This window comes from Temnothorax americanus, unplaced genomic scaffold (genome assembly GCF_048541705.1).
Source record: "Temnothorax americanus isolate GAGA-0224 unplaced genomic scaffold, ASM4854170v1 Scaffold39, whole genome shotgun sequence".
Taxonomy (NCBI): Eukaryota; Metazoa; Arthropoda; class Insecta; order Hymenoptera; family Formicidae; genus Temnothorax; species Temnothorax americanus.
This window is the reverse complement of record NW_027509536.1, coordinates 1,051,917-1,073,855: the sequence shown is the minus strand read 5'-3', so window position 1 is coordinate 1,073,855 and position 21,939 is coordinate 1,051,917. Positions and strand designations below refer to the sequence as shown.

General features: G+C 31.3%; 2 protein-coding genes and 2 long non-coding RNA genes across 15 annotated transcripts in view; 3 read left to right on the top strand and 1 right to left on the bottom strand.

Moving 5' to 3' along the window:
• LOC143902209 (uncharacterized) overlaps positions 1–21,939 on the top strand; it is a 451,988-nt gene that overhangs the window by 30,280 nt on the left and 399,769 nt on the right. The window lies entirely within an intron of this gene.
• Positions 2,409–18,870, bottom strand: LOC143902199 (putative odorant receptor 85d). 5 transcript variants are annotated; one of them, XM_077414901.1, is made up of 7 exons: positions 18,175–18,870; positions 17,432–17,835; positions 16,694–16,793; positions 16,462–16,563; positions 11,776–11,934; positions 4,367–4,511; positions 2,409–4,039 (listed from the first exon to the last, which is right to left on the bottom strand). In XM_077414901.1, exons 1-6 carry the CDS (start codon positions 18,490–18,492, stop codon positions 4,446–4,448), a joined length of 1,149 nt encoding a protein of 382 aa, XP_077271027.1. In that variant the 5' UTR covers positions 18,493–18,870; the 3' UTR covers positions 2,409–4,039; positions 4,367–4,445. The 5 variants fall into 5 exon arrangements, with proteins under 5 accessions (XP_077271027.1, XP_077271024.1, XP_077271025.1 ...); XM_077414898.1 differs by lacking the exons at positions 11,776–11,934; positions 16,462–16,563; positions 16,694–16,793; positions 17,432–17,835; positions 18,175–18,870 and adding exons at positions 8,093–8,260; positions 8,334–8,435; positions 8,709–8,808; positions 8,896–9,302; positions 9,519–9,812 and having other exon boundaries at positions 3,915–4,039; XM_077414899.1 differs by lacking the exons at positions 2,409–4,039; positions 11,776–11,934; positions 16,462–16,563; ... (1 more) ...; positions 17,432–17,835; positions 18,175–18,870 and adding exons at positions 8,093–8,260; positions 8,334–8,435; positions 8,709–8,808; ... (1 more) ...; positions 9,206–9,302; positions 9,519–9,812 and having other exon boundaries at positions 4,353–4,511.
• Positions 4,239–8,081, top strand: LOC143902211 (uncharacterized). Of its 2 annotated transcripts, none has more exons than XR_013258301.1 (3): positions 4,239–4,353; positions 6,129–7,078; positions 7,181–8,076. It is a non-coding gene; the product is annotated as an uncharacterized LOC143902211 (long non-coding RNA). The 2 variants fall into 2 exon arrangements; XR_013258302.1 differs by lacking the exon at positions 4,239–4,353 and adding an exon at positions 4,667–5,950 and having other exon boundaries at positions 7,181–8,081.
• On the top strand, positions 10,324–13,204 carry LOC143902210 (uncharacterized). 3 transcript variants are annotated; one of them, XR_013258300.1, is made up of 5 exons: positions 10,324–10,450; positions 10,504–10,753; positions 11,805–11,928; positions 12,134–12,262; positions 12,377–12,512. It is a non-coding gene; the product is annotated as an uncharacterized LOC143902210 (long non-coding RNA). The 3 variants fall into 3 exon arrangements; XR_013258298.1 differs by lacking the exons at positions 10,324–10,450; positions 12,377–12,512 and adding an exon at positions 13,086–13,204 and having other exon boundaries at positions 10,618–10,753; XR_013258299.1 differs by lacking the exon at positions 10,324–10,450 and having other exon boundaries at positions 10,618–10,753; positions 12,383–12,502.

Here is a 21,939-nt window from a genome sequence, read left to right as displayed (position 1 = left end):
TTGATTCTATAAAAATATTTAATACATGATATTTTTATTACTTACGCTATGATACTAAAATTCTTGGATTTAAAATCAAAATTATTGATATATAATAAGTAAATGAAGAATATAATGATATGATAATTATGTACTATATATGATATTGTATAGTCATAAATTCGGAGGGAAATATATAAATACTAGATTTACATAACATATGTTATATATACTTACTGTGATAACCATAAGAAAGAAGCATATTATGCTAATCGTGCTACAATATATAGCTGTTAATGCGAAAGGACGAGCAGGAATTGCAACTTTTTCTGCGTATCTGAATAAATGCAGGTGACTTTACTTAAAGGAGACACTTGAATATCTAGATTTGTCCGCGGTGTACTCTAAATCAGCGTTATCCAGGCATATCCAATCCGCGCTGAATAGCGACGTTGAAATGCCAGAAACACCGTCGGAAGTTCTCTTATATATAAGTCTGTTACTACGTTTACGCGAGCGTTATTTCTGTAGTAACTTACGATAATTCCTTCGCGTAAACGGGATTTTGTAGTAACTTACGATAATTTACTCCACGTAAACGGGTGAATTATCATAAGTTACTACAGAAGTAACGCTCGCGTAAACGTAGTATGTGTAGCCTGTGTAGGGATAGTGACGACTTGTATTTTCTAATACAAAAGATGGATGTTGGATTTTTTATCATTGATACTAGGCCGAAGGCCCATTATGAAAGTACCTACTTCCTTTTTTCAATTCTGCCTGTAGACTTCCGATAATCACACAAAATAGATGTGGTATCTTATAATAGAGGACTTTCCTCTACATATATATACTCTACATATATAAAAGAAATTTTCTGCATTCTAGTAAATGGAGTCACAGTTGTATGCAAACTAATATTTATTAAAATGCAGAAATATTTTTTTTTATTGTATATATACAGGGTGAGTTTTATTTTGTATGCCAATTATTTCCGCTAATTATCTCAGAAAGTATTGGTTTGTTAAGAAAATGTTTCAGATAAAGTTGGAGTTAAAGTACTATTGCAACAGCATATTGAGACCGAATCAAGTAAAAAAATCCTGTACCGCTCTTCCCTTCGACAAACAATTATCAAGATATTGTAAGCTAAATATTAAAAAATTTACTAAATTTTCCTTAAATATCTCAGAAAATGTGAGGCAAATAAAAAATGTTCTAGACAAAAGTTAGTTAAATTAATTAGTAGAAAAACATGATACAATAAAAAATTAAGTTGGATCCTAGATTAGGCCCAACACGGAATTCGGATCCAAAATCTAATAAAATCGTTTATTGATCCCCTCTAAACACTCCCCAACTTTTATCTGAAACACTTTTCCAATAAACCAATACTTTCTGAGATCATTAGCACATGAAATAAAACTCACCCTGTATATGTATTATAACGTCGAAATTCTTTGGTGGACTGGATAAAACTTCACGGAGGTCGAATCCGGCCTGCGGGTCATAGAGGTTGTGTGGTCCCCTAAACTAGATTATTCTCGTATAAAAGAAGAATTGTGTTACGTACTTGATTAATTCTTGATGTTTTCTAATACATTCGAACAATTGATAAGAATTTGCAACTTTCTCCAGCTCTTCAGTGAATATCTCAAATCTTGCTGTTGCAAACCAGAGCAGTAGAGCTATAAAAACATTCGTACATAGTTGTCCTGCTATCAGTACTCCGGTTACAGCTTGATGCATATAGATTATTGTTTTTAGTGGTTCATGATACACATCAAATGGATATTCGGCTAATGTTGGAAATTGCTACTGCGTTAGAAAAGACAGTGTGACCGTTATGAACGTAAAGAAGTAAAACATAAACATAGTTCTACCATGCAACACGATACATTTGTCAACGTATCGTTGAATCACAATTTCTTCATGTGGTTTCATCAAGCCGTTAAAATTTATCATTTTATAAGTAACATTCTGCAAATAATTATGACATATTTGTCATTGTTATACAGAATATATCTAGCAATAAAATTCCAAGTCTTAAATTAATTTTAAATTAATTTGCATGTGGATTTAAAAATTTTAAACAAACAAATATTAATTACCTGTATATGATGGTGATTAACCATATAATAAATGAAGTTAAGACTGGTATGAATAATGCCGCTTGTTAAAGGAATTAGATTTACAAGCATTTCAGGGTCGTCAAGATGATGAATTATAGTGTATATCAACGGTATTGCTACGGTTATCTCTATAATTATGCTCAACCAGTGATGCAGTTTCACACAGAACATCTTAAACTGTGTCGCATCTTGTGGCTGAGGCCAACACCAAATAGGGAACAAACTTAACTTTACGACAGCGATCACTTCCTTTAGCATCACCTTTCTTTGCATTACTGCAATGTGCTACGTACGACGTTGGTTTATTGCAAGTCGATAATATGGAAAATGAAATGTAGCAGCTCTTTCGCGAGCCGTTACATACTAAATGATCCACGTATTTGCTTCAATTTCACGATGACAGAGTGTAGCAAAGGGGCGTTACCGTTTGTAAGAGAACGTATATTCCTGCGTTTTTCCGCATGGGATCGGTTTGCGTGTTTGAATTTAATAAGCGGTAACGTTCTCTCCCTGCAAAAGAATTAGAAATGCACGCATGGTAAGATCTCAGTATGATTTCCTGAAGATATGTTTCCAGCGTATTTATACATATTTTAACAGGTATCATGAGAAAAATAACAGTTATCATTTGTCCATTATCGTATACGTAGTCTTTTGTTGTGTACGCCATCATAAATATTGTGCGGTAAAGGTTTCGAACTTATCATTGATTTTCTATACCGCTGATTGACGCAATTAAACCTACGGTTTGTGTTGGTGCTCCTAAAGATTATATTCGAACGCATGTGCATGATGTGTGGTGGGAGAACATCTTGTCGTCTGCACCGAAGTAATAAGATTAGTTGTTGTCTTGCTTTGCAAATCTTCTTCCTAATGTTTATCCACGATTTCATAAGGACAACGGTGTTCCTTCCAAATTGTTTGTTGATAGTATGGAAATATCCTTCATGGTCAGACATCATTGTGAGTCGATGATGTGTAATAAAGAAATAACTGTTTATTCCGCCAATATGTATTAAACTCGAAACATTTATTGTTATCAACTAATGATTGGCAATGATTACAAAACGCTGCGACGTTTAATACATATTGGCGGAATAAACAGTTATTTCTTGAATATACTTCACTTATATATCTGATGAGTGACAAATATATACATTGTTAATTTCGAAATTTCGTTTGTGATTATTATAATGATGCAGCTATTTATCCCTTCACATTGGGCTAATTTTACTATTCATAGTAGAGACAAAATGAAAAGAATAAGTGTCATATACTTACTGAAGTTCTTCGAATAGCGTCAGTACTTCAATAAAAATTAAATTAGACTGAGGATCTCGATTTTTTGTCATTTTGTAACGACCACATAACTTTATTTTTCTTTACTATCTCAATATATACACATATATAAGAAGTATGGACTCTTTAAAAAATTGTGTAATTATTACGAGGCAAGATAATTTTTTGTATTATGCTAAAGTTTTCGAATTGACGGGCTAACGCCGTAATAGTAGATATTTAGATTACTTAAAAGACACGCATATTCACTTGATGATAGAGTATGGGCGTAACAGATTGCTTCGAAACACGATGCTACAGTTGTTGTTCAACTGTAAACTTGAACTAATCGTGAAATAAGCATTCGCATTCGTGTTGCTATATGCATTTGATTTATCCAAACCAAATAGCAAACTCTGAAACTTCCTGACAGCTATCTCGATTTTGGCATGTGTAGAAAGAACTCATTCATTCTATTCACTATATATTTAATATTATTTATTTTATTTTATTTTCAAAGAATCTCTCTCAGAAGCATACTTCAGGCAACGTAAAAGAGTAATTTTTAATTATTGAATTTACTTTTAACTTTTATCATTGTCTGTTATTACTCGCAGTGTTGTGAAATAAAAGAATATAGCAATGAGATACTGTAACATATAACAATAAATATAGTTTATACTAATAAAAAATAATATTTTTCATAATTAGCAAGTGTTAGGTCCCAAGGGAGAGGGTGTAGCAAGGAACCGAAGTAACCTTTACGATACGTTTATTTTTCTCTACTCTTCACTACAGAGACGGGGAGTATATATGTATGTCCGAGTCTGGTCCGAGTTCGCAAGAGCTCGCGTACGACGTGCTGCCCGAGATGGCCGGATTGGCCGGTGCACACATGCACACTGCCTGCTGCGCGCGCGTCGCGCCACCTGCCCGAGATCGGCGCGTCCCGCCCCAACAGCAAGTATGCAACGCACCTCAAGAGCTTTCTTTTGTGCACACATTAATTGTATAAAGCAAATATTCAGATTATAATATGCAATACGCAATTTATATTTAATTATTATCATTGTTCATCATCACTCGCAGTGTGGTGAAGTAGGAGAGTATAGTCGAAAGATACTGTAACAATAAAGTTTTTTTTTTATATCAATAAAAATGTAAATTTTTAATAATACATAAACGATTATAATTATGTGATTATTGTTTATGCATTTTAAAATAATAATTTAAAATTAACTTTTCTTTCTTTTTGGATGCCACTTTATCTATCTATATAGAGTTTTATTTAATTTATTATATGATTTTTAGAGTATGTGAAGGAGTTTTAGGTTTGGGGTTATATAAGTCGCGTCGTCTGTCTGTCTGTCTGTCTGTATGTACGCTGTATGAACTACTCATTCGTTAGTGGACCAAATTTTTACCAAAAGTATATGAAATAGGGGTAGAATTTCCCGGGGATGAAAATGTCGCGGCCAATTTTTTGCTACCGATTTTCTGGAAACCGATTTTTCTAATTCTTTTAATTTTTCGGGAAATAATTGACCGAATTTAAAAGACTTATATATGAAACAGGGGTAGAATTTTCTGGGGAGTACTATAAAGTGTATAATTTTTCGTTACCAATTTTTTTGGAACGCGGTTACAAAATTTTTCCAATTTTTCGGAAATTAATTGACCGAATCTTAAAGAATTATATGAAGTAGGGATAGAATTTCCCGGGGATTGCCATAAAGTGTATACTTTTTCGTTACCGATCTTTCCACCCACCTACGTACGCAACATACGCACCTACGCGCATTTACTCATTCGTGGACCGAATTTTTACCAAAAGTATGTGAAGTAGGGGTAGAATTTCCTGGGGAGTGCTATAATGTGTATAGTTTTTTGCTACCAATTTTCTGGAAACCGGTTTTTTTAATTTTTCCAATTTTTCCGGAAATAATTGACCGAATTTCCAAGAATTGTATATGAAACAGGGGTAGAATTTTCCGGGGAGTGTTATAAAGTGTATAATTTTTCGTTACCAATTTTTTGAAAACCAGTTTTTCTAATTTTTCCAATTTTTCGGGAATTAATTGACCGAATCGCAAAGAATTGTACATGAAGTAGAGGTAGAATTTCCCGAGGATTGCATTAAGGGTATAATGTTTCGTTACCAATTTTTTTGGAAACCGGTTCCAAAATTTTTCCAATTTTTCTGGAAATAATTGACCGAATCTCAAAGAATTGTATATGCTGACACACACATACACGCGCGCATACATATAATTTATTCATTAAGCCTAAATTTTGCTAAAATCACTCCTTAAAGGTGATATAGTTTATATTTTTTTACGTGAGTCATTTTATAATTTTACGTGAGTTATTTTATAATAATTGACTATATACATAAGTAGCTGGTTTTACATGTTAAATGTCATCAGATGAAATAAAACCGAATGAAATAGATGTCATCATGGATATGGAAAATGTGATTATAAGTGAAACAAATGGACATAAAATACAAAGTGTTATCAGTGGTTAAATAAGTAGAAGAGAAATCGAAGAATCTAGAAATGGTAAATACTAAATAATATTTTTTTCTTTTTTCAGTTTATATATCTCTTTATTCTTTTTTTCTCCCGATTTTAGTAAATATATACTTCTTTCTTTCTCCCTATTTTAGTAAATATACTTATACTTATATATATAGATAGATATATGTATAGATATATAAAGATCTATTTATAATTATAGATATCAGCATGGATGAAATGAAACTGAATAAAACGGAAAATGTGAATGAAACAAATGGATATGAAATACAAAATGGTAATGAAATAGCTAGAAGAGAAAGCAAAGAATTTAGTAATGGTAAATATTAGGAGGAGGGCGAATGGAAGAAGGGCCCGGCACGTCACCGGGCGGCCTCGAGTCGAACTCACGTTCGAAGGAGAAATACGAGCCGGACGTGTCGGTGAGAAACGCAAGACAAAATAGACCTTCGAGAAAGGTTCAGTGTCGATCTATGGGCGAGAGCGTAGTCGAAGCTAACACGGAAACGCGAAATCTGCTTCTTGGTACGATTAAGGAAAGCGACTTGAATAAAACGACGAACGTATGGTCTCGAAAAGATTATCCACACAAAACTGCTTCTCGGTCCGTTACGGATTGGCCCATGAACAAGAATGAAGCTATATACAAGGTGCATGCAGCAGCCCGGTAAACGCATGAAATCTAACGCGATCACGACTCTCGTGCTGCGAAGGAGAAACTCCGATCCAGCTACGAAAATTTTGGGTTTAATGCCCTTTTTCACCAACGTCGTTTAACTTGAACCTTAGTTCAATTCACTCTTTGTTTCTTTCTAACAGTCTTCCTTAGAAACAGACAAAGAGTGAATTGAACTAAGGTTCAAGTTAAACGACGTTGGTGAAAACGGGCATAAGTGAAGATAAAACAGGTTTGCGGGAAGTGGTAAAACCTACTTACTTAACACATTTCTAAGTGTTATTCGAGGAAGAAACGAGATAGTTCTTCCATGTGCCTCGACTGGAATTACAGCAACACTTCTAAAAGGAGGAAGAACTTATTACTCCCTGTTCAAGCTTTCAATTCCAATTGATGATAGTGCTAAATCTAATATCAGAGGAAATTCTCAAGCTGCACGAGAACTGATCATTGCCAAACTAATCATATGGGATGAGGTGAGCATGACTGTTGGACATGCTTTAACAGCGGTTGATAACTTTTAAGAGATTTAATGAAGAATCCTCGACTATTTGGAGGAAAAATAATTTTATTTGCAGATTTTAGACAAAATCTTCCCGTAGTGCCACATGCACAGAAAGCAGCTATAATTGAGTCGACTGTAAAATACAGTTCTATATGGAGGAATGTAACTCAGGTTAAACTAAAGCAAAATATGAGAACTGGGGAAGAAAAAGAATTTGCAAATTGGCTAATGCAACTCGGAGATGGTAAATTATCAAATACGGATGGACTACATCTCGATATAATTGAAATTCCCCAGAATTTATATAGAATAAGTGGGTTTAACTGAATTTGAATTTTATCCGTATGTTTTTAAAAATAATAAATATAAAGAATGAGATATGTAATTATACATACATGTAGAACAGGTTGAACTAAATAGAAAAGTTTTTTACTGTTTTATAAGTTTTTCAATAATCGATGAGAAATTAATTAATAAAAATTTGCGAATCAGTTTGCGTTTGTGCGATTCGACGAGAAGAGGCAGCCCAGCGTAGTTGCTTGGTGTGCGGCGAGGCGTTGCATTGGTAGGAGCGCTCTATAATCAACAATGGTTATAGGAGTCTAGCATTACGCACATAACCATTGTTGTTTGTAGAGCGCTCCTACCAATACAATGCCTCGCCACGTGCCAAGCAACCGTCATCGCTGGACTGCCTATTCTCGTCGAATCCCACAAACGCACAATAATTCGCGAATTTTTATTAATTACTTTCTCATTAATTATTGCGAAACTCACAGAACAATGAAAAACTTTTCTATTCACACAGTTTAACCTTATTTATCTGCTAAGCTAAGGAAAGGTGACACGGTAATTACTGGACATCCTGTATATTGATAAATTTTGTTATAAATAGAATAATGTGTAATATGACGCCAAGTAATTAATATAATATGTTGATAGTCATTAATCAATTTTTTTTAACCAATTTGAAACTTGATCTTACCGATGTAAAGTAATCGAGAGATAACGTGGGCAGAAAGCAAGGTATTGAAATCTTTATTGGCTTTTGACTTCTCATTATAATAATTTGCAGACATTTCCGTATCTCAGTTAAATTTATTAAATGATTGTTTTCGAGAATATTGAATGCTGCTTGTGCAACGTTTTGGCACTGGAAAAAGTAACAAACGTAAAAAAAATGAAATTAATTATAATAAAACAAATTTAAATGATAAACATCATACCATAAAAATCAAATAGTCTGCTGCCCAAGTATACATAAATACTTCTGTTATACATGCTAGAGACATTGCCATAAACTGAAGTATCATTAATATAGGTTGTTTCTATTTAAATAAATTAATATACATACAATATTATTTCCATATTGACATTCTTACATTACAATTTTCTGATGCAATCAATATTATTTTCATTCTTATAAGTACATGAAGGATATGACGATACGATGATAATGTATATTGTATACGTAATATCCAGACTATCCTTGATTTTTTATGTGTATTTGATGATTGTGATATTTATATATTTGTGCATAAAACTAGTAGAAAATAGACGAATACTAAAGTTGTATAATACGTGTTACACCATGCACTTACCGTAACGAGCACGAGAAAAGTTGATATTATGCTAGTCATGCTACAACATATAGATGTAAATGCAAAAGGACGAGCAACAAGAGCAACTTCCGTTGCATACCTAAATCCATAACGCGTCAAAATTTATGTAAATTATCACTTTTTTAACTAGATCATTCTCATGTACAGTAAGAGTTGCAATATTTACTCGAGTAATTCTTGATGTATTTTAATACATTTGTACAATTGACGGATATTTGTAATTTTCCCCAAGTCTTCAATGAATATCTCAAATCTTGCCGATGCAAACCAGAGCAATAGAGCCATAAAAACATTCGTACATAGTTGTCCTGCTATCAGTATTCCGGCCGCAGATTGATGTATATAGATTATTGTAAATAGCGGTTGACAAGACACATCAAATGGATATTCTGTTAATATTGGAAATGACTGTTGCGTTAGAAAAGGCAATGCGATCTGTACGAACGTAACGAAGTAAAAAGTAAATATAGATCCACCATGGTACACCATACATTTATCAATGTATCGTTGAATCAAAACTTCTTCGTGTGGTTTCATTAAACCGCTAAAATGTACCATTTCGAAAGTAACATTCTATAATAAATATTTATCAAAAATAATAATTATTGACATAGAGAATATACATATATATATGTATAGTAATAAAACATGAGTCTCTTTAATTAATTTGTATGTTGATTTTCCAATGTTGTATAAAAATATTATTTTTCTATAAATATTCTATATAAATGTTATTTTTTAAATTATTTAAAACATTATTTTTCAATGTTATAGATAAATATTGATTACCTGTATGTGATGGTGATTAACCATGTGGAAAAAGAAGTTAAAACTGCCGTGAATAAGAGCGCTTGTTAGAACAGCAAGGTTTACTAAGATTTCAGGATCGTCAAAATGATTTGTGATAGTGTATATCAACGATAATGTTAAGGCCAACTTTATAATTATGCATAAACAATGATGCAGTTTCACACAGAACAACTTAAACTGCGTCGCATCTTGTGGCTGAGGCCAAGACCATACTGGGAACAAACTTAACTTTACGACCAAAATCACTTCCTCTAGCATCACCTTTCTTCGCATGACTGCTTTGTGCTACGTATGTTGACGTATTGCAGGTCGATAACATGGAAAATAAAATGTAGCAGCTCTTTCGCGAGTCGCTACATAATAAATGATCCACGTATTTGCTTCAATTTCACGATGAAAGGGTGTAGCAAAGGGGTGTTACCGTAAGAGAACGTATATTTCTGAATTTTTTCGTTTCGCATGGGGTATACGTAACTAAAATTATCATGAAGCATATACTCATGATGTATGCGAGAGACGGAAAACTTTGCGTGTTTGAATTCAATAAGCAGTAACGCTTTCTGTCTGCAAAAGTATTAGAAGAGTATATCTATGTGGAGTAAGAGATTTCTGTATAATTTTCAGAATGTATTATGTATCTAGAGGGTACTACTGGATATCGTAAGAAAGTTTGAAATGAATTGAAAAATATTTCTCTACGATTTCCCGGATACGTTATACGTACTATCTTTCTACTTTCTGGGTATTGCAAAGGAACTATGCATTATTTTAATTTGCCTATTATCCTATGTAACGTAGTTTTTTTTTTTGCAAACTGCAGTAAGGTGTTTTAGCTTATAGAGTTTCAACGCGCAGTAGCATTCTTGTGTACGCTACATGATAATTTTATCCATGCACATCCGTGATAGGAGGTAAGTATGCAGGAAGTACCTAACATATGGTTGACTGAAATGATATACAACAGTCTAGGAATATTGGATTTCACCACCACGCTCCGCTCACGCAACCTTTGTATGCCGTAATTTTGAAAAAGCGGAAGATTTCAAGTTCTGCATTATAGAAATAGATGGGACGGTGTAACAGGCTATAGATGTAGCAAAACTGGGGATAATGCTGTGTTTTCTTAAGCCACGTTGGAGTTTCGAATTTAAAGCTATGCTATGAGTCAGCTATTCGGAAAAAATTTCTGAGAAGATCAATATCGACGAAGAAAGGTCGGACATTGTGCCATAAGATTGTAAGAATAGTTTCGTCTGAGCCGTTGCTTTGTACGCATGTCTGGCGATTGGCTCCGCAAATATACGGTGCATTATAATTGGTGTTTTTTTTTAAGTGGAATCTGAATCTTGTCTTATTGCACAAATTAACGCAATTTGATTTGAGTGTGAGCAAACAATTGGGACGATTCTGCAGTCAATCCAGTGGTTTTAGCGTCGTGTTTTGAATATGATACATTTGAAATAAAATTTGAAGATCGAAAGTTTGCTGCAAGAATTGAAATTTCGAGATTGGAAATGTATTTTGAGAAAAGTTATTTAGCGTTAATTTATTATACATACATATATGCAATTCACTAATTATAAACAACGATTTGTTTTTCTATAGTAGCTTTTTTGCTTTAAAGAAATCCGTAGATACGAACGAGATAACAAATTTTATTAAAGTTTCGCAAAGAGTTTCGCTTTTATTAAATTTATCTAATAGTTTTTAAATGTAAAATAAAAAAAATAATCGCAAATTTTGTAGTACAAAAATGTAACGTTGGTATCTTCAAAATTTCTTTCTTTAAATTAAAATTTTTTTAACCTGTGCCAGACTATAGTGGTAAAAAGTTATAAATTAATAGGAGAATTAATTTTTTGTTATGTATGTTTATTAAGTACATTTAACAATACTTATACATCGACTTTTTAAATACGTTTTAAATGTTTAATTTTGAATTGGACATGATGTGTATCCAGTTTTATTATTAATTAAAAGTTTTTTAATTATTATAACATTACGAGAAGGTTTTTTTCTTTTAATTTTATGTATTATAAATGTTGAAGACCATTATACACTATTAATAAATCATGTACATGAAATAACCAAATTTATCGTAATATCGTTCGCAATGCCATAAAATATGAAAACGTAGTGGAAAGAACCTATAAATATAATTAACATTTTATATTTCGATAACAAAAGAAGCGACAAACATGCATTAATAGATATCATAAACAATATTCATGCTTACTTTCCCGCAAAATTTTATGGAAATTTCAGGTATGAATTTGGACCCGCTAACTGCAATTGGTTTCTGACATCTTTGAACAATCATTAAAATTGTTTGGCGTACGTTCGGCGATGCATTTGTCCATGGAGAATCATAAATTTGCCAAGATATGTTGTAAGACTGTAAACAGATAAAATATCATAAAATATATATTCTAGCATCGAATGTAAACTTCATTAAAGCATTTTTTTAAGTATTATTTGCTTGATGTGAAAATATTACATTTAATTAAACGTGATGTATAACAATTTATCATTACAATTTTTTCGTACAAATACACTTTTTGTATAAAAAAATATAAAAATGTTTCTTTAATTAGTATAATTGCTGTCACATATAATCAAAAGACTAACCATGTCAGTCACTGCCTGTACCGACCAGCAACAGACAAAGAGCCTCCAAATCGAAATAGAAGTGATCATAAGAAATACACTAATTTCCACCAAAGGTGCGTTCTGTAATTTATGCGACATTATAACAATATGAACTTACGATATATTATATATGTTTTATAATTAAAATATACATTTAATGCAAATTTTAATTGCAAACATTTCTTAAGTTGCAGCTAGCGGTTACTCTATATTAACTAATCAACGCAATTTAACTTTAAAAAAATTGAAAATCTGGGATTAATAAAAATTTTGATGCAACAATTGCTTTGATACAGAACAAATAAATCAAAATAATTATAGTGTTAAAGAATAATAGAAACCATTTTATGTAGTTTTTCGTATTATTTATGATAAGCTCTGAAAGTATTAATCCGACATACCGAATACTCACGTTTAAAATTAGCAGACCACTACTGATTACGTAAGCCGAAGTAGCAATCGTCAATTTAAGGAGTATATAACTAATAGTATAATCAATTTCCCGTACGTAGCTAAATTAAAGAATTGTGAAAAATATGCTTTGATTATGAAATAATTATATTCATACTTTAATTTAACTGCGTAATTCTATCTAATTTAATCACTTGAAATATTTGTAATAACAGATATCTAATAGATACATACGTGTATAAAAGCTAAAAAATGCTATTAATCAATTTAAAAGAAACATTGAAAAAGTTTGAAATCTCAAGAAAGTCGATATAAATCAGTTTCCATTTTCTTGTTGTCAAGAGCAATTGTTAAGAGAATAGTTATTTCAAGTGGTTAAATAAGGTGAGATTTTATAATTGTAATTACTCCAACAAAACATTCAGAAAGATATTGTAAAATGTTATCAAAACGTACTTGAAAATATTTTGATATGTTATGATGCAGGCTCGGAGTTTGTCGGCAGTAACCACAGAACGCATATGTATGCCTAACAATTTAAATTTGAAGACAGCTTGCCACAATACAGCGATTACCACCATGTCGACAACTATAGTAATCGAACATTGTGAAACGGAAAACAAGTTCATTCCGTAAGCCACACAGTAAATCCAAAACTCGGATATTGGGAAAGGATACACGACGTTTAGTGGCAAAGATCTACCTGTTATTACTGGCGTAAGAACAAATATCAATGCGCCACTAATATATATCATCGCTAAAGAAGTGTATACCGCACACGTATTACGCATGAATTTCTCCCTCATAGCTTTTTCATAAGGCGTCCATATTCGAACACATTGCTCGATGTCAAATAATAATTTCTGCAAGACCATTTGAATTGCTTTTACATTATGTTATAACAATAAGATACAATAAATTCGGCAAACAAATTTATGTAAGGTAATTTGTATAAATCAATAAGTAAGAAATGAGTATTGGAACGAAGGATTATATTGCTATATATGTGTAAAACATGCAATTTATATGTTATTGTTTGAATACAATAACATGAATAATTGTATTAAAAAAATGCAATTTCTTAATTTAAAGGTGAGAGAGAAAGCTATACTTAAAAATACAATTTTTACAACACCTCGACGGAAAGTTCGACTTTCCATGCCCGTAGAGAAGGGCGAAAGTGGCCAATTTCACGCCAGCGCTTACTTTCCTCTCTAATAGGGAAGAAAATTGATACTTTCTGCCCCGTTAGCCCCCTATAGCAGGCAGAAAGTATCAATTTTCTTCCCTAGGGAGGAAAGTAGGCCCGGCCTGAAAATTGATCACTTTCACCTGGCTCTATACAAGTATTTAAAAAACGAACATTTCCGTGAAGGTGTTGTGAAAAATATCGTGTCGAAAGCTTTTTTCAGACTCGTGTAATTGTCGCCCTCGCCTTCGAGCTTTGGCTCGGGCGGTAAACTTCACACTCGTCTGAAAAAAACGCAGCTCTCTCCCCTTGATACAATATACAAAATATATTATTAAAATTAAAAATAATAATTTTGTTTTGTGTTTTCTCTCAACAATTTAATAAAACATATTATCACTAATTTTGTCTGAGTTTCAATTTACTATAAATTAGTTTTAATAAATAAATTAATAATTATACTGCACGCAATAATACTGCAGTATTAACCTGTAATTGTTGTTTTCGTATTCTACAGTAGAAAAGATTAAAAACTGTTTCTGCACTGAATACCAACTCCACCACTGTTTTCATCGTATTAAAGAAATCTTTTCGATCGAAGGGAAACATGCTCTTAATATATAAGAAACATTGATTTGTCATATTCACTATGCAAATACACCAAAAAATTGTATAAATGAAAGTTTTAAGTTTCCCAGCTTTAAAATCTAATGGCCAAATGGCAGTAAATGTCCCCCATACACGTATCGCGTGTAACACCCTGTCGTAATTCATGAAAATATTCATTTGTGAAGTATTAAGTTTGCACTGTTTCTTCCTTTAACTTGTAAATGAACTGTAAATTAATAAGTCTATCGATATGTTCACACAATTATCATTACATATTATATTTCAATATAAAAATATGACGATATTAATTTATACCGATAACATATTCGCAAATTACTGCTAAGACAAAAATAATTGCACAACTAAATAAACACAGTATGACTTTCACGGAGCATTGAGAAAAAACTAGCCTCACATCCCATATCATGTAGGTTATATTAGACACGTAAAATCATTAGTCATGTCATCTAATAAAATAATCATTTTGATGAGAACGAAGGCGTGTATTTACGACATCTGTTTCGCTTTATTACTTTATTAATGGATAAAGCCATCAAGTTTACTTTGCGATATTGCGTAAATTCTATTTGTATCACAATAGTCCTTAATTGAAAGTATGTTAAATCTCTGTGTATTTATTGTTTAATAATTTTTTAACAGGAAAATCAATGACAAAGAAATAGGAAAATTTTATGTTTTTTGTTAGGATGTATTATATTAAATTAAAATATTAATGTTATACACATATATTGAATAATTATTATTATTATATACTCTAAGCTTTATATAATAAAATAAAATTGCTAATATATAACATATATCACTGTTTCTTAACTATCTTTACTTACATAGTGTTCTAATAAAGTTCTAATAAAATAAGAAATGCATAGTGCATACATGCCAAAAGAAAGTGACCATAGGTACATAAAAAATTTTAAAAATCTAGATTAAATTGTTTTTATTAAAAGTTTTATTTTCGAGAAAAATAACTACGAATTAGCCAGTTATACATACGTGTGTGGCGGCTGCGTGCGCCTCTATCGAACGGCAGCCTGGCCACCACATGACCAACATTAGAGTCCCTTTATAAGAGTCTGGACAGACTGGTCCTTATTTTCATTGGACGTGCAACACCATGGCGGAACCAATCACGAGCGATAAATGGAGGCCCTCTCAAGGCGCGTATTATGGAACTTTCCGAAATGGATTCTGATCGGAATTGTTATTTCCTACATTTCTATCATGTTTTCAGGGAAAACAGCATAATTTCGATCAGAATCCATTCCGAAGAGTTCCATAATACATGGCAGTACACACTAAAGCGGGGAGCACACACTTCTGCATAACGCATAATGCGTAAGCATAAGAAAATTGATTGGTCTATTTTTTTATGCACATGTGAATGGACCAATCAATTTTCTTATACTTACGCATTATGCGTTATGCAGAAATGTGTGCTCCCCGCTTAACAATATCGTTACGTGCTTTGCTACAGTGTTATATGTATATCTGTGCAAAGCACGAAATTATGTTGTTAACATTTATACTGAATAGGTGCCTTATAATTAAAAATAAAGAATTACGAAATTAACAAAAAATGACATTAATGTCAAAATATTTTTATTAAAAGTTTGAAAAAAAAAATATTTAAATATATTTTTACATTTTATATGTATAATACAGTGAATATATCTTATAATATACTTTATAATATATAAATATTTCTACTATACCTTATACAATATACTAATCTAACTACTTAATTAATGAATGCATACTCATAGTTTTACTATTGTAAGCATTTAAAATTCCTTTTTTGCATTCAATTTTAACTCTATATAAAATAAAACGTTTCTTAAATTATGTTTATATTTGGTGAAGAGAAACGATTAATAATTATTAATAATTAAAATAAAAATAAGGAATTTACTTATGCGCAATTGATTGTGAGAGGAAAAAATTAACAGTTGTATATGATAAATGATATCCGGAACTTAATAATACTAGTATATAATACACATTTAAATTATGCCGATTCGCAAATGTTATTGGAATACAACTTACCGCAACTATTAAATGATCGGCTGGCCAAGCACATGCATAAACTTCCATAAGTCCAGCTATGCATAGAAACATGAATTGTACCTTGTCCGTTAACGTACTTTGCTAAATATATAATAATACTAACATAAATAAAATGCACATGCAAACACATTCATATATGCAATTTTTTTTTCAGTAGAATTGTCGTTTTATCACAAAACGATATAATAAATCATGTAAAATAAATACTTACGCTTACAATTGTTAGGCCACTAGCCACAATCACCCACGTACAAATAATTATTATTGATAATATCACTGAACGAAAAGCAATTATTACTTCTTGAGCATATCTGAAACGACTTGTTATCTAAATAAGTTGAAAACATCGCAGTATGCGTCGTTTGTGTCTACATGAGGAAAGTGGGAATCGAGGTAGTTGAGGGGGAACCTCAGGTATATGGTCGGACCTATGATGTAAATAAAGGGCTCGAGCTCAACTGAGGAGGGTCCGACCGTATACATTTGAGATTCCTCCTCAACTACCTTCGACCTCCACTTTTCTCACGCAGCCCTCCTAGGGAGCGTAAAAAAAATCATTCTCATTACTTTCCGGACACGCCATGTATGTTTAGATATAATTCCAGTTTTCGATCTGGTTGAGATAAAATTTGGTGAATGTATTTTTTAAAAGTGCATAGTTTTGCGACATTTTGCAAAGTAATGATGTTGGTAGAAATTAGTCCGCTAGATTCGATATCGCATGAGAAACATGAAATTCGTCAATTTGCTTAATTGCGAAAAACATGCAGAATTTTGCACAGGGCGGTAAGTGGTGTAGATAGCTTCGTGCGAGAAACATGATGTGCTAATTATAATAAGTGCTGTATCTCTATCAAGAAAATACGCACTAAATAACAATGATTATATTTTTATTAGAGAATAATGATTATTAATTTTTATAAATGATAAAAATGCATTGTTTTATTACCTCAACAATTTCACGTGCTGCCGTACACACACGGTGATGCCGTAGATGTCGGTGACTGTACAAAACTGTTGCGACAAGATTTCGAAACGCGCCGCGGCAAACCATATGAGAAGACCGACAAAGCTGCAATGGCAAACGATGGAGAAACACTGCCAAACAGCGACGAACTGATGCAGAAAGATAATAGTCTTCACCGGTTCACGTTCCACGTCGAAAGGATACTTTGCATCTGTCGGAAAGATCTGATTGGCCGCTATCAGCGGTGTGATTACTGCTATACACGCGCCGAGAAAGACTGTGGGGCTCGCGTAAAACATCGTGCATCTATCGACATACCGTTGGTAGAGCATTTCCTCGTACGGTTTCGCGCATTCAAAATTATGCTCCATTTCCGAAATCAAATACTGAAATTTAATTCAATCTTTTAGCTGGTAATATTCTAGGTAGTTTATATTCTTGAGCCACAAATAAAAATAAAATAAAATCTATAGTTAAATTAGATATGTCGTATTCCAAGTAGATAATAATTTTCGCGAAGATATATAATCTTGTTCCGGAATTACTGATAAACGAAGCTGATATAAAAGTTGTTTGTAGAATATTTATACAGCGTATAAAATATTATAAATAAATATTTGAGTTATTAATGTTAATATCTGGATAGAAATGAAACGAAAGAGATTGAAAATGTTTTATCAAAGGTCGGTTTTATATCGTTATAGACATAGACATGAATTTCTTACTTGCAGTCGATCATATTGCAGTGCGCATTGTGTTATCTCTAGAGGGATTTGTATAAAGGCACCCAGTAAGCACCATATCTTCGTTATCTTTGGTAGATCGTAGTCATTGTGATAAAGGGTGTACGATACAGGCACAATCAATATCACCGCATTCACGCAGAGTAAAGAGCGTAAAATTTTAAAGCGTATTATTTGAAATTTACTGGCGCTCTTTGAAAGTGGCCACGTAAAGGACAAGGCGATTATCACTTTTGTAAACGCGATAGCAGTTTTCGGGGTTACCTTGCTCGCCATAATTAGATCGACGCGAGAATGCATCGATATAATATAATATAATGTACAACAATAATTGCAAGGTCTATATTCGTTTATGACGATTCTCTCGCGCTACATTGTTTCAAATAAAGTGTTATTATACACTTTTTTCTCCGGTCCATCACGCGTAAATATTTGATGCATGATAGCGTAATCAAATATACATCTTATACTGTATGCATGAGCAATACTGTAGAAGATTGATATATAGACTATAATATATAGACTAATTTACATGTAGAACGTTACTTGAATGTTATCACGGGTGCTGTGAATATAGCAGTTTATAATAGTTCTATGGAAGAAATTTCGTAAACCTAATGTATTAATACTTCAGGGAAGCCTATAGCAAGATTCTCATATTTATGGTAAATTGTTACATATGATGATAATAAACTACTAAATTTTCAATATGCAATTTTACCTAGAAAGCCAAATAATAAAAATTATCAATAGCACGAAGAATACCTTCAGTATTGTACATATCATCGTTTTATGAAGATGTTTATAGTATTCGTAGACATTATTAGTGTTGATAAATAAATTTTTACAAATAATTTTCTTACAAGAATTTTAAAAACTGTTTTGCATTGTTTGTTCAATTGTGTCATTTTCTTCAGGAAATTCAGCATACAATATATAAAAAAAGGCAAATATTCTTCATAGACTACATCGCATGACTACTTAAAAAAGATAATTAAGAAGGTAATAAAATGTACATATAAATGCATGATAATTTTTTTTAATACTAATTACCATTAGAATTTGAGTTATTTTATTGCTTTTTGTAGTTTACTTTATTATATTATTACATATATTCAAAATTGTGTATTCCGACTGTATGTAACATCGTTGCTTATATTTAATTATTATTATCATCTATTATATATTACTCGCAGTGTTGTGAAATAGGAGTATGAAGTCGTAAGGTACTGTAACATACAAAAATAAATATATAGTTACGTTCTTCTTTATATTACTTTATATATATTAATACAAAAGTATATATATATATATATATAATAAAAAAGTCAATTTGTGATAATTAAAATTTTCTCTCTAAATTCCATTTTGTATATATTTTGTTCTATTATTATTATTATTATTAACATACCGGTCTTATATATATGGAAAGAACGAAAAAATATTTCGAAATATAGTTTTGTTAGGAGTTACAACTTCAAATATTTTTTATTCATTGCTTTTATATTATTTACCACATTTTATTTTATAAAATTTTTGTTTACTTTATATTATATTTGCGTAATTATTTAATTATACATGGAATAAAAAAGTATAATAAAGTGATAATACAAATGGAAATAATGAGATGTGTGTGTGTGTGTGTGTGTGTGTAAAAAGAGGAATAGCAATAAAAAAAATAAAGACTAAAGAATAAGGAAGATTGACAGCAATTTTATCTAAATTTTTTAAAAATTAATATTGTATTATATTATATATAATTACACATACCACTTTTTTATTTTTAAAAAATTTAGATAAAATTGCTGTCAATCTTCCTTATTCTTTATTTTTTTTGTTGCCATTCCTTTTTTTGCGCACACACACACACACATCTCATTATTTCTATTTGTATTATCACTTTATTATACTTTTTTATTCCATGTATAATTAAATAATCACGCAAATATAATATAAGGTAAACAGAAATTTTATAAAATAAAAAATGTAGTAAATAATATAAATATATAAAATATATCTATATATAAGATATATGGGATGTAATACATGTATAGTAATATATTTCTTATAACTTTAGAATTTAAACCATTAATAATAATAAAAATAATTATACCAATAAAACATCACGGAGAAAATTTTATATTAAATTTTACTATGCTGTCGCACCAACTGCGGACCATCAAGACGCCCAAGTTTAAATGCTATAGTCTTATAATAAAATTACTATGTCCATAGCATTTAATGCTACGATCATAGCATTCAATGCTATAATAGTGCTAGTTGGTGTAGCAGCATAGTAAAAGTTAATATAAAATTTTCTCCGTGATTATAATACTGACAATTAATTTTTGCAAAATTACATATATGTATAAAAAGTACATAAAAAACGTATACATTGATAGTAAAGATATATGTACAAATAGAATTACGTGATGATGCCAAATAATTAATATAAATGATTGTTGACAATCAATCAACTTTTTTTAACTAATTTATAACTTGATCTTACCGATCTAAAGTAATTAAGAGATAATGTGGGCAGTAAACAAGGTATTGAAATCTTTACTGGTTTTTGACTTCTCATTATAATAATTTGCAGACATTTCCGTATCTCAACTAGATTAATTAAATGACTGTTTTCGAGTATACTGAACGCTGCTTGTGCGACGTTGTGGCACTGTGGAAAAAATAACTATTATTTAAAAAAATAACATTAATTATGGCAGAATATATTTAAATGATAAATAATTTACCATAAACATCAAATGTTCTGCTGGCCAATTATACATAAATACTTCCAATATACATGTTAAAAATAATCCAAAACACAGGAATGTTATTGCTACAGGCTGTTTCTATTTAAAAAAATATATATATATATATAATTTCCAAATTGACATTCTTATACTAAAATTTTTCGATGTAATCAAAATTATTTTTTTTCTGCATATAGTACATGAAGGATATAACGATACAATGATATATATTACGTATACGTAATATCCATATGATTATCCTTGATTTTTTATGTGTATTTGATGATTGTGATATTTATATATTTATGCATAAATTTAGTAGAAAAAAATATACGAATACTAGAACTGTATAATATGTGTTACGTATTTACTTACCGAAACGAACAAGAGAAAAATTATTATTACACTAATCGTGCTACAACATACGGATGTAAATGCAAAAGGACGTACAACAAGAGCAACTTCCTTTGAATACCTAAATCCATTACGCGTCGAAATTTATGTAATTAGAATTCTTTTAACTAGAACTAGATCATTCCCATGTAGAATAAGAATTGCAATATTTACTCGAGTAATTCTTGATGTTTTTTAATACACTTGTACAGTTGATTAATATTTGTGGCTTTCCCCAGCTCCACACTCAGTATTTCAATCCTTGCCGTTGCAAACCAGAGCAATAGAGCCATAAAAACATTTGTACATAGTTGTCCTGTTAGCAGTATTCCGCCCGAAGATTGTTGTATATAGATTACTGTTTTCAGCGGTTGATAAGACACATCAAATGGATATTCGGCTAATGTTGGAAATGTCTGTTCCGTTATTAATGGAAGTGCAATCGTAAAGAACGTAGCGACGTAGAAAGTAAATATAGATGCACCATAGAATACCACACATTTGTCAATGTATCGTTGAATCAAAACTTCTTCGTGTGGTTTCATTAAGTCGCTAAAATTTACCATTTCGAGAGTAACATTCTGTAATAAATAATTAT

Coding starts and splice junctions, on each gene's coding strand:
- LOC143902199 (XM_077414901.1), bottom strand. CDS start 18,492: ATGCATTCTCGCGTCGATCTAATTATGGCGAGCAAGGTAACCCCGAAA. Junction 16,794..17,431: donor CAGCACGTGAAATTGTTGAG/GTAATAAAACAA, acceptor AAGTCGTTTCAG/ATATGCTCAAGAAGTAATAA. Junction 11,935..16,461: donor CCGATCATTTAATAGTTGCG/GTAAGTTGTATT, acceptor ATCTGTTTACAG/TCTTACAACATATCTTGGCA.